We start from the raw sequence: 12,933 nt of genomic DNA, 5'->3' as shown, positions 1-12,933 counted from the left end.
CTGAAGAATAACGTTTTGGCGCTGCTAAGGGAGGAGCAGGGAAGACTGGTGCCTGTTGCGTACAGAAACGGGTCTTTCCTTGGAGCTCATGTGTAAATCAGAAAAGTCACAGAGTTAATTTTTCTGCCCTGAACATCACATGGGGCTGAGATGAGAGGGTGTAGGCAGTGCAGGCAGTGCAGTGCTGCTGCTCCGCAGGCTGAGCAGTAGCAGTGTGACCGCTTTTCCAGACACCCCGTGCTTGCCCTGCTGCTGCATGAAGCACTTCTGCCAGCCCCAGCTGAAGGCTCTGTGTCCCTGTAACCAGTAATTAAACAGCAATAGGCTCGTGGCATTCAGTGCTCCTCAGAGCTGTTTTACAAAATAATGCCCTGTGTAACCAGGAGATGATGGGGCTGAATGGTTGGCTGGGGCAGGTTTGTTAATTGCAGTGATGGAATAGACCACCCCGAGCTTAGGTCACCCACACACCATTTGGGGCTGGTGTCAGCACCCATCTCTTGGGTTTGGGAGAGAAAAAAAGGCTCTTGGTGCTGGAGCACCAGTATTTCTGTAGGAAGGTTTCCTTGCAGGAACCGAGAGCTGACTGGTCATCTCTGGCCATTCCATTTGCCTTGTGGGTTGCCTCTTTTTATCAGTGCTCAGACTCTCTCTCTGCTCTTTCCAAATTGTACATTAAAGGGTCTAAGGACTACTTCACCCCATCAGAAGCAGAGGCCAAAACACTCCTTGTGTCAGGGCTCTCATACCTAGTACTGCGACGGCTCAGAAGCGATGCCTCTGTTGCATACCCCACCACCACCACCGTACAGCAGTGTGCCTGGGCTTTTAATGGTGTGGCTAATTCATTAGGAGCACCCTTGAGCCCGTAGGTGGCATGAACAAATTCATTCAGCTGAGCCCTGCAAAGCACAGATGAAGCAGGGAGGAGGGCGTCGGGGTGCGCACGTCCCGCAGAGCTGTTTCCTTTCTCCTCTGGCTACGCTGTCTGAAGTTCCAGCTTTTCATCTTGGCAGAAGATTTTTACAAGGGCTGTAAATTAAGGATTTATAAGTGTATACATGGCTATGATGTTTCATTGGTCTGAAGTGCAGGGAAAGAAAGAAATGTCTCGGTGACAGAATACAGTGTGGGGTGAGCTGGGTCAGTGGAAACATATGGAAATGTTTTCAGAGACAGGGAAGAGTCTGGTCCTGTGCTGTTTCTGCCCTGCGTACGCGCACACATTCACACACACACACACACTTCCCCAGAAAGATGGCTTTGCCTGCCCAGCATTATCAGAATGTTGTCTGTGGAGCTCGTTGCTTATGTAAGGAAAATACAACAATGAGTAATCATCTTTCCAGCTTCAGGGCTATTTTAATTTTTTTTCCTGACTTGACCGTTGCTGGGACGAAGAGGGTGTGATCTCCAGGGCAGACCTCAGCGAAGGGTTCACACGCTGCATCCCAGCCTCTCCAGAGGAGTGTGCAAGAGGAGCTGCACCCAAAGGACAGGGTGGCTGCGTGTGGCACCGCTCGCCCATCGGGTTACGTGTCAGAAGCAGGAGGAGTGCACGGCAGATTGCTCTGACCCACGCTGTCCTGGAGATGGTGGCAGGGACTGCAGAGTGCTGTCATATTCCCCCACAATACACTGTCTCTGTCCTGCCCCTGGGCAGGGGGGACCAAGAGGGACACACAACCAGAGTGAGGGTCCGGACTGTGTCCAGGCTCCTTGATCCGCTGGGGGCTTTCTAAGTGTCACCACTGCCACCAGCACTGCCTCTGTCCCCCAGGCAGCTCCCCAGCTAGTCTTCCTCATGCAACAGGGCAGGGGGGACCAAGAGGGACACACAACCAGAGTGAGGGTCCTGCCTCTGTCCCCCAGGCAGCTCCCCAGCTAGTCTTCCTCATGCAACAGGATAAAATCTTCAGCTTTGCCAATATGCCAGTGCCTGCCAGCCCCACAGGTTACAGAGTTCTCCAGCTCTTTGAACCATGATACTCAGCCCCTTGAGTCCGAGCACCAGCGCTGTGTGGGAAGAGACTCTGTCCTCCTCCCTGCTCCTGCCTTCTCTTCATTCACTTTTAACTCTCAATTACTAGCAGCACGTACAGCCTCTTTCTTGTTCTTTAAGCATTTTATTTCAGGAGAAGCCAGTCCTGCTGTCACTTGTGTGCCTGAGTTGGCTGAGCACTGGCTTTAACTCGTAGAATTTGTCTGATCTCTTTTTTCTTGTCTCGGCAGGTGGTTATGGCTCCGCACGAGCCCCCGGTTGTGTTTGTCGACAATTACATCAAGCTCCTTGCTGACTGCAGTACAGACACTTTCCAGAAGATACTAGACATGAAGGTCAGAGTCTGTCTCACAGGGTTTCTTCTCATCCACTAACACTGCATTGAGATTGTTGGTGACTCTTCTCAGTAGAAACATGCAGGGGTTTGGGAGTGGTAAAAGCACCGTAAGGCAAGTGTATCTTTTGTGCTCTGGAAGTGTGTAGAGCTGCTACTGAAGAATAACTTTTCAGTTGACTTAGCATCCTCATAGCTGCTCTGGCTCCGGGGGCTGAGCTGAGTTGTCTCTGGATCATCCAGAGGCCTGCACGCAGCTCTTGGTGACTCATAGCTGCTCTGGCTCCGGGGGCTGAGCTGTCTCTGGCTGATCCAGAGGCCTGCACACAGCTCTTGGTGACCGAACAGAAGGTTGAGGTTTGAAATGAGCTCTCCTGCAGCTATTCTCATACACACACACCCGCTCCCAGATCGATGATGTCTGACTGGCTTGCTTCACTGCTCTTTTACTCCCACAGGGCCTGAAGAGGAGTGAGCAAAGCAGCATGTTGGACCTCTTCCGCCTGCGCCTCCCGGCTCCCCCCTCCGGAGTGGAGAACGCCGGCTCCCTCTCGCTGAGCGCTCCTACGCCCGAGCAGGAGTCCTCCCGGATACGGAAACTGGAGAAACTCATCAAAAAAAGACTCTAAGTGAGCAGAAGGAAACTCTGTTGCTCAGGACTAGCTGCAGTGACTGGGAGAAAAGCTCATCAGACTTAACAATTTACAGTATGCTGCTGAAAAATCCATGTCCCGTCGCTCCCCTGCCCTGTGATCTCTTAACCATCGTATACCGCAGCGCTGCGTCTCCATTCAGACCGAGGGAGGATCTGACCAGGGTGTTTGCCCTTAGACAGCTTAGCTGGAGTGAAATCCAGGACATTGCTGGGTCCACATGGTGAAGAAAATAGAGGTATCTGGAGATCAGCAGCTATAAAAACGGTTTAGGATTCAGAGAATATCTGGCTGTGATTCACTTGGTGCCCCAGCCTTCAGCCTGGCTGAGCTCCTGCTGTAGCACCAAGGATTTTTCCTGAGGTCAGTGTTGCTGCTCACTCCCTCTTGCAGAGCTGTTCCTCTGTTTCATTATTTATTGGGGGGGGAGGGACGAGGACCAACCCCAAACCATCACCACCACCAAAAAAACCCAGCCCTTTAACAGCTGGGATCCAGGCATCTGCAGCTCCACTGATTTAATGAGATGCCCAGGAGAGAACCCCAAAGCAGATTTCTCCCCTGCTCCCAGGACAGGCGCGCGCAAACCACCAGTAAAACAGCAAGGCAACTCTTTTTCAGAGCAGGAAGAAAGGGCTGAATTAATGCCTTCTGCACCTTGGCAAACCTCCTGCCAACAAGCCTCTGTCGCTGTTACAGCTGAAAGGCCAAACCCTGGACATCTGCAGAGCCCATCTCCAGCTGCTTGTTATTTCTCCTGCGTGTGCTGTACTCCCCGATGGGAGTTCCCCAACCGCGTCTCGCCCTCTCTCCACAAAGGGTGGTTCATGGAGCAAGTGTCAAACAGCACCAGCCCCTCGTCCTCATGCCAGCCAGGCTGTCCCCAGCAGGGGTGTGCCCCTTTGGCACTTCCACTGCCCTGCAAGGAGAGATGCTGGAAATTTTGGCTTTAACAGGGAACTTGGGCCTCTTCCCGGGATGGGACATTTACACCGGCTTCAGGGGCTTTCCTCTCCTCCTCCTCTGAGCTTTAGCTTGCACCACTGCAAGGAGGAGGTGAACAAGAGGTGAAATATTTTGGGTAACCCAGGCCCCCTTTCCCAGGGGGGGCAGCTCCTGCTGACACCCAGCTCCAGTGTGGAGCAGGACTAGGGGTGGTGGATACCTGTGCCCTGCCCATGTGGGCTTCCCCGAGGAGCCTCAGTGCAGGGAGACATCGCCTCATCGTTAGCAACACTGGATTTCTTCCCAAACTCCTTTGTATCCTTTTAGGGGGACTTAGAAGGCATGTGCCCAATCGTGAACGATTGAATCCCATGTGGGCTTAGGGGCAGATCGACCAGTTGTGCCTCCTTTATTTTAACTTAAGCTTCACTTGCACGTGCGGGAGAAAGAAGTCCTGTACCAGTTGGGCAGGTGAGGAGCAGTCATGCTGTCAGATGCCTTCTTGGGAGGTTCATGTTCCCCACCAGGTCGGTTTGGGCCTTTAGGAGTATATTTATCTCACTGGGGGTTGTAGTGTTCACTGCTGTGCATCTGGGAGGGGGGAATTAGACACGCTCCAGGAAAATGAGCTCTGTCCACCCAAACCCAGAGCTACACTGGGACCAGGGAGGGAGGAGGTGAAATGAGAAATCCCCGAGTGAGGCAGAACCTGGGCTCATGCCACATCTGCCTGTTTGTCCTTCAGCACTGTCCCCTCTTGGGCACAGGCTGCTTCCCCTCCCTCTCCTCACCCTGTGGCTGTGAGAGGGCAAATTTGGTGCCTGGTTGGTAAAATCCCTTCCTCCCTTTGCACAGCCGGCAGGTGAGCCTGCTCTTGGACAGGCAGGAGATGATCACAGGATTCATGCAGAAAGAATAAATCCGCAGTTTAAATCCTCACTGGTCAGGTTTTCTAATGCTGCTCAGCCCGACCTGCTGCTGCAGCAAGATGTGCACTAACGAGTACACTAACACCAACTCTTAAGGATGTATTTTTTAAGGGTCCCCAGGCTTGGGTCCTGGCGTGTGGGCACTCAGCTGCAGGGAGCCATAGCGGTGATGTCCATCGTAGAGCAGCAGTAACACCACTTGTGGAGAGGAACAGCAGTTTCTCATCACTCCAGTGTTACAAATCTTGCCAAGTCTGCTGCTGCTGCATTTATTTCCTCCGCTGATTTCACATCAGGTGACAAAAGAGGGAGCGGTGGTTGAAAGCACGTCGGGACTGTAACGGCCGTTCCCCAAGGACAGATAATCTTAAGGTGCCTGTGCAGGATGGTTCACACGTTATCAAATGCAATAGCCAGGGAGGAGGGAACACGGGTTTGCAGAGACTCATTATTCCCATGGGGGGGGATGAATAATTTATTTTAGATTAATTTTTATTTGCTCTGTCTATGGATGACTCTCTAACTAAATTATGAATAGCTGAAGACGATGTTCAAGTTATCATCGCGTGTTTTTCCCTGAAGGTTTCCCCCGTTTCATTCTCTGCATTTCATTCTGGAGATAAGAGGAAATAAAAAGGAAAAATTAATTTTTAGTTTCAGCCTTTGAAGAATGCTACAGGTCTGGGTGTTTGGAGTTCCACTTTTAGAGAGCAAGTCTGCATTTTTCTACTTTCGGTATAAGGGTTTTGTCCCCCTGACTCTTGGGTATTTATCAGATTTGGCATGTCTGTCTGCATACATTAGCTGTTTGGGGGTTAAATCTCTGGGGAACAAAGGGTGATTCTTTTTTCCTGTATAAAATGATACTTTCTACGTTTTTCGGCTGAGGTGTAATTCTGGCTGTGTGTCGGAGTGTGACACTAAAATGAATTAAATGGTTACTGATGTTCATCTGCTGGGTGTTTTCTGTACAGCTGCCACGCAGCAAAACCCCGGAGTGGGATGGACCTCACCCAAAACGTGCTGGATCCAGGGCTCTCAGCTCTCCCTCTCCATCGCCATCTCCTGCAGCTTCCCTCTTTTTCTGGCTTCTCCACCTTCTGCTGCTCCAGCAAGTAACTCTCCACCAGCAGCATCTGCATTCGCAGCAGCTCCCTGTGCCATGCAGGCAGTTCAGCAGAGCTGAACCTCTGCCCCAAAATAATTGGAGCAGCATCTGCATTCGCAGCAGCTCCCTGTGCCATGCAGGCAGTTCAGCAGAGCTGAACCTCTGCCCCGAAATAATTGGATCATTTCTGATGATTTGAACTGCTGGAGATGTTTCTGAGAGACACTAATTTTTCCTTTGAAATTAAGAGGTAGCACCTTTTTTTTTTCCACACGATGCATGACGTTGGAGGAGTTTCTTTTGCTTGGAGAATTAATGACTCATTTGCTTTTCTCCTACTGCTCTGCTGGTCCTGCCCCCTCCACCCTTGGGCAGGAGCGGCCTGTGCCGGGCGACGCGGGTGTTTATTTCTTTCCCCAGATTTACAGCTGTGACTTCCAGCATCCGAGTGACCATGTCCAAGTCTCCACAAGCCTTTTCTTGGCCGCAGCTGGGCGGGCGGCAGACGTGGATGCTGTTCGGCAGCATTAGGCCACAGCTCTGCTTGCACTTAGGAAAATTGAGCTGAAACATTTGTCTTTGGGCTGTGTCAGAAAAAGGCTTTGGCAGAAAAGGCGTTCCTCTGCGCTCCTGCTCCGCTGGGGCCGGTTACACCAGCTAGTGCTGCCGTCACCCAAAATTTCTAAGTTAAAGCCTGTGCTTATTCCCTTCTCTCAGCCAGAGCAGCTCTACTGGTCCTGAGCTGGAGTCCGGGTGGGAGCACGTGGTCTTGAGTACGTTGCCAGTCTTGCCTTTGAGGGAATGTTGAGGGTGGTGGGGGTCTGGGGCCAGCTCTGCTCGGGGGGCCAGGGGTCCCTCACCTTGCTGGGATACAGGGTCACCAGGACCAAAGTACCCTGGTTTCCCTGTGCTCAGGCCCCTGCGTTGTGGAGGTGCCCTCCCATTCCCAGCAGGACACAGGGAGCCCACAGGGAGAGGAAAATCAGCCTTTGCCGCTTGCAGCACATGGAGCTTCCTGAAGCCTTGGGAAAACCTTGGATATTGGCTGGGCAGTTTACGAAGGTGGCAGTGGCAGGGCTGTAAAAGCTGATCAGGACCTTCAGTGATGTGCCATCAGCGTTCACCCCTGCAGCCAAACAGCTCCAACTGCTCCCGGGGCTGTCGTCAATCCCACCGCTCGGAAGTGTCGCTGTGAACACAACACCCCTGCCCAGTAGGTTCGTGGTCTGTGCCTGGGGGGAGCAGCCTGGCATTTCCCATCATTTGGAAATAATTTTCCATTGTTATCAAATAATACGGGATCCTTCTGATTTGCTTCCCCCCGCGCACAGCGACAGCCCCCCGCACCGCCTCAGTGTGACTATTGTTCGGTTGCTGATTAAGCCGAGCGCACCCAGCCCCGGTGGAAAGTCCTTTGTGGAAAGAGGACCTTGATAAGATACTCGTATCTGCTCTGTCCCGGCTGTGCACGGGCAGTTAAAAAGTAAATAACAGGGACAAACAGGCTGTGATGTACGGGCGGGGGAAAAGATTTCCAATGCCATCAGGGATTTCACGGATCGGTACGGTTTGAGAGGCTTAAAAAGAGATATGCTTTCCAAGAGTACACATGCTTTAAAAGCAGAGCCCCTGTATACAGTATAAATAGTATTTTCATTAGCAAGTAGTTAAAATTCTGGTTGAATGCTTTCCTTTGGTCCTAGCAGGAGAATTTGCAGCTCTGGATGTTGGCACTGCAGGAGATTGTGGGGTCTGAGACTGGTGCAGGACAGGGCAGGCTGCGGAGCCCCCTCAGCTGCTCAGACACCTCCATTTCACCTGCCAAGCCCCGAAACGAGAGCCTGGAAGGGCACAAAAAATTGCCATTTGTGTCAAGATGTGTCAGAGTGGGAGATTTTTCTGCTAGTAAATAAAAAGCAGCAAGATTTCCAGAAGCCCGTGGGGCTCTGCTCAATCCAGACGCAGGCGGCTGCAGCCCCACAGAGCTCCCCGGGTACCAAGATCCTGCACCCTCAGATCCTGATCCCCACGGGAGTAGCTGTGGGGACACTCGCAGCCCTCGGAGGCGGCTGCTGGGAGGTGCCACAGGTGTCCTCCCTCTCCTAAATTGCACTCAGTTAATTATTGCACAGCAAGGTTTTTAGCCCGGGAGCTGCACGGCAGCTCTGAAATAATGATGGCGTTCATCTGGAAACTGCTCCAGCGCCTTCTGAGGCGTCTAATTTCATAAAGGGCTTTTATGGGAGGTTTCGGAGCGAGGAGCGATCAGCTTTCCCATTGCTCACAAAGACCAGAATCCCTTTTTTTTTTTTGGGATGCATTTAAATCAAAAGGAAGAAAACACCTGTCCAGCACATTTGCTCAGACCCCAAAGATTTCAGTCAAAATTTTTAATGTTCTTTTTCTTTCCATCTGCATTTTTCAGCAAAGACAAACAGCCTCATAGTATTTCTTCAAAGGAATGTAAATTCCTTGAGGAAGTCTCCGGAGTTCCCAGCCCCGCATAGCTGCAAACCACAGACGCCTACGGCTGAAAGCTCTGCTCTGCTTTTAATTTTGGGGCAGGGAAGGAATTCTTTTCAGGGGTTTGGGTTCACTTGTGCTGGGCCCATCAGGCCAGACTGCTTGTTACTGCACAGGGGAGTGTTGACTTTGGCCGGCTGCACGCAGTTCTTTCCCTCCACAAGAGTATTCCCCCACTGAATCTGATGACACGGCGCAATTATTTCATTAGGATTTTCCAAAAAACGTTCCCTTGGTCTCCTATAGTGCTAGAAAGACGTTTTCCCTCTGCTTTCTTGTTATGGCTTTGGCAGGTTTGCCTGAAAAAATGCAATTAAGGGTGGCAACGCCGCTGCCTGGTTCCAAATCGTTGAGGGGAGGGAGTTGAGAAAGAGCAACCTGGGGGGAAAACTGTGAGTTTTGAAGAGTGTTATTAAATTCCTGGGGGCAAGTGAAGCCTGTGTGTAAGAGCTGCTGCTTTGCAGCCTAAACGATGCCCATTTCTGCTGCGAGCTACCCTTGGAGAAAGCCAGGGCAGCTGCTGCTGAGGTTGAGCAATGGGGGAGAGTGGTGAGACACTAAGGGAACAGTGTCCCCCTTTTTTCTCCTTAGTCTCCCAGGGGAGAGAAGTCCCCTCTCTTGTCCCAGTCCTGCCCCAGTGGCCAAGTGAGCACCCTGCTGCCCTGATCATTTCTGATGATTTGAACTGCTGGAGATGTTTCTGAGAGACACTAATTTTTCCTTTGAAATTAAGAGGTAGCACCTTTTTTTTTTCCACACGATCATTTCTGATGATTTGAACTGCTGGAGACATTTCTGAGAGACACTATTTTTTCCTTTGAAATTAAGAGGTAGCGCCTTTTTTTATTTTTTTGATGCATGACGTTGGAGGAGTTTCTTTTGCTTGGAGAATTAATGACTCATTTGCTTTTCTCCTACTGCTCTGCTGGTCCTGCCCCCTCCACCCTTGGGCAGGAGCGGCCTGTGCCGGGCGACGCGGGTGTTTATTTCTTTCCCCAGATTTACAGCTGTGACTTCCAGCATCCGAGTGACCATGTCCAAGTCTCCACAAGCCTTTTCTTGGCCGCAGCTGGGCGGGCGGCAGACGTGGATGCTGTTCGGCAGCATTAGGCCACAGCTCTGCTTGCACTTAGGAAAATTGAGCTGAAACATTTGTCTTTGGGCTGTGTCAGAAAAAGGCTTTGGCAGAAAAGGCGTTCCTCTGCGCTCCTGCTCCGCTGGGGCCGGTTACACCAGCTAGTGCTGCCGTCACCCAAAATTTCTAAGTTAAAGCCTGTGCTTATTCCCTTCTCTCAGCCAGAGCAGCTCTACTGGTCCTGAGCTGGAGTCCGGGTGGGAGCACGTGGTCTTGAGTACGTTGCCAGTCTTGCCTTTGAGGGAATGTTGAGGGTGGTGGGGGTCTGGGGCCAGCTCTGCTCGGGGGGCCAGGGGTCCCTCACCTTGCTGGGATACAGGGTCACCAGGACCAAAGTACCCTGGTTTCCCTGTGCTCAGGCCCCTGCGTTGTGGAGGTGCCCTCCCATTCCCAGCAGGACACAGGGAGCCCACAGGGAGAGGAAAATCAGCCTTTGCCGCTTGCAGCACATGGAGCTTCCTGAAGCCTTGGGAAAACCTTGGATATTGGCTGGGCAGTTTACGAAGGTGGCAGTGGCAGGGCTGTAAAAGCTGATCAGGACCTTCAGTGATGTGCCATCAGCGTTCACCCCTGCAGCCAAACAGCTCCAACTGCTCCCGGGGCTGTCGTCAATCCCACCGCTCGGAAGTGTCGCTGTGAACACAACACCCCTGCCCAGTAGGTTCGTGGTCTGTGCCTGGGGGGAGCAGCCTGGCATTTCCCATCATTTGGAAATAATTTTCCATTGTTATCAAATAATACGGGATCCTTCTGATTTGCTTCCCCCCGCGCACAGCGACAGCCCCCCGCACCGCCTCAGTGTGACTATTGTTCGGTTGCTGATTAAGCCGAGCGCACCCAGCCCCGGTGGAAAGTCCTTTGTGGAAAGAGGACCTTGATAAGATACTCGTATCTGCTCTGTCCCGGCTGTGCACGGGCAGTTAAAAAGTAAATAACAGGGACAAACAGGCTGTGATGTACGGGCGGGGGAAAAGATTTCCAATGCCATCAGGGATTTCACGGATCGGTACGGTTTGAGAGGCTTAAAAAGAGATATGCTTTCCAAGAGTACACATGCTTTAAAAGCAGAGCCCCTGTATACAGTATAAATAGTATTTTCATTAGCAAGTAGTTAAAATTCTGGTTGAATGCTTTCCTTTGGTCCTAGCAGGAGAATTTGCAGCTCTGGATGTTGGCACTGCAGGAGATTGTGGGGTCTGAGACTGGTGCAGGACAGGGCAGGCTGCGGAGCCCCCTCAGCTGCTCAGACACCTCCATTTCACCTGCCAAGCCCCGAAACGAGAGCCTGGAAGGGCACAAAAAATTGCCATTTGTGTCAAGATGTGTCAGAGTGGGAGATTTTTCTGCTAGTAAATAAAAAGCAGCAAGATTTCCAGAAGCCCGTGGGGCTCTGCTCAATCCAGACACAGGCGGCTGCAGCCCCACAGAGCTCCCCGGGTACCAAGATCCTGCACCCTCAGATCCTGATCCCCACGGGAGTAGCTGTGGGGACACTCGCAGCCCTCAGAGGCGGCTGCTGGGAGGTGCCACAGGTGTCCTCCCTCTCCTAAATTGCACTCAGTTAATTATTGCACAGCAAGGTTTTTAGCCCGGGAGCTGCACGGCAGCTCTGAAATAATGATGGCGTTCATCTGGAAACTGCTCCAGCGCCTTCTGAGGCGTCTAATTTCATAAAGGGCTTTTATGGGAGGTTTCGGAGCGAGGAGCGATCAGCTTTCCCATTGCTCACAAAGACCAGAATCCCTTTTTTTTTTTTGGGATGCATTTAAATCAAAAGGAAGAAAACACCTGTCCAGCACATTTGCTCAGACCCCAAAGATTTCAGTCAAAATTTTTAATGTTCTTTTTCTTTCCATCTGCATTTTTCAGCAAAGACAAACAGCCTCATAGTATTTCTTCAAAGGAATGTAAATTCCTTGAGGAAGTCTCCGGAGTTCCCAGCCCCGCATAGCTGCAAACCACAGACGCCTACGGCTGAAAGCTCTGCTCTGCTTTTAATTTTGGGGCAGGGAAGGAATTCTTTTCAGGGGTTTGGGTTCACTTGTGCTGGGCCCATCAGGCCAGACTGCTTGTTACTGCACAGGGGAGTGTTGACTTTGGCCGGCTGCACGCAGTTCTTTCCCTCCACAAGAGTATTCCCCCACTGAATCTGATGACACGGCGCAATTATTTCATTAGGATTTTCCAAAAAACGTTCCCTTGGTCTCCTATAGTGCTAGAAAGACGTTTTCCCTCTGCTTTCTTGTTATGGCTTTGGCAGGTTTGCCTGAAAAAATGCAATTAAGGGTGGCAACGCCGCTGCCTGGTTCCAAATCGTTGAGGGGAGGGAGTTGAGAAAGAGCAACCTGGGGGGAAAACTGTGAGTTTTGAAGAGTGTTATTAAATTCCTGGGGGCAAGTGAAGCCTGTGTGTAAGAGCTGCTGCTTTGCAGCCTAAACGATGCCCATTTCTGCTGCGAGCTACCCTTGGAGAAAGCCAGGGCAGCTGCTGCTGAGGTTGAGCAATGGGGGAGAGTGGTGAGACACTAAGGGAACAGTGTCCCCCTTTTTTCTCCTTAGTGTCCCAGGGGAGAGAAGTCCCCTCTCTTGTCCCAGTCCTGCCCCAGTGGCCGAGTGAACGCCGTGCTGCCCCGCTCTGGTCCCAGCTGCCCCATACGTGTGCCTCCATGAGCCACTGTGCCCAACATCCAACATCAGAATGGTGTCCAACATCAGGATGGTGCACAGTCCGTAGAGAGAAGGGCAACAGAGCTGGTGAGGGGTCTGGAGAGTAAGTGTTATGAGGAGAGGCTGAGGGAGCTGGGGGTGTTCAGTCTGGAGAAGAGGAAGCTGAGGGGAGACCTTCTCGCTCTCTACAACTATCTGAAGGGAGGGTGTAGAGAGGCAGGGGTCGGTCTCTTCTCCCAAGACACAGGAGATAGGACATGAGGAAACGGCCTCAAGTTGCACCAGGGGAGGTTCAGGCTGGATAGTAGGAAAAATTTTTTCACTGAAAGGGTTATCAAGCATTGGAATGGGCTGCCCAGGGAGGTGGTTGAGGCACCATCCCTGGAGGTGTTCAAAAGACGAGTTGACGTGGTTTAGTGTTGGGTTTGGGTTTTTTTTTTGTCAGAGTTGGGTTGATGGTTGGACTAGATGATGTCGAAGGTCCCTTCCACCCCAGGCGGTTCCGTGATTCTGTGCCTGGACCCGGGCTGCGTTTGGGGCAGCCCGTCGGGAGCTGGTCTGGCTGGGGACGGGAGCGAGGGGGGACAGCGGCCGGGCAGGGTGCGGGGTACGGGCCACCGGACGGTACGGGCCGGGGC

The 12,933-nt window shown here is 51.9% G+C and overlaps 1 protein-coding gene across 1 annotated transcript in view; it reads left to right on the top strand.

Moving 5' to 3' along the window:
* VPS53 (VPS53 GARP complex subunit) overlaps positions 1 to 3,532 on the top strand; it is a 64,603-nt gene extending 61,071 nt beyond the window's left edge. Inside the window, exons 21-22 of the mRNA XM_014953328.1 lie at positions 2,233 to 2,337; positions 2,795 to 3,532. Of these exons, the coding sequence (XP_014808814.1) occupies positions 2,233 to 2,337; positions 2,795 to 2,965 (276 nt within the window). The 3' untranslated portion in view covers positions 2,966 to 3,532. The remainder of the gene's footprint in view (positions 1 to 2,232; positions 2,338 to 2,794) is intronic.
* The last annotated feature ends 9,401 nt before the right edge of the window (positions 3,533 to 12,933 follow it).

The sequence above is a fragment of the Calidris pugnax genome, unplaced genomic scaffold (genome assembly GCF_001431845.1).
Source record: "Calidris pugnax isolate Ruff unplaced genomic scaffold, ASM143184v1 scaffold133, whole genome shotgun sequence".
Lineage (NCBI taxonomy): Eukaryota > Metazoa > Chordata > Aves > Charadriiformes > Scolopacidae > Calidris > Calidris pugnax.
The sequence above is the reverse complement of the archived record's forward strand: the minus strand, read 5'-3'. Positions and strand labels throughout refer to the sequence as shown.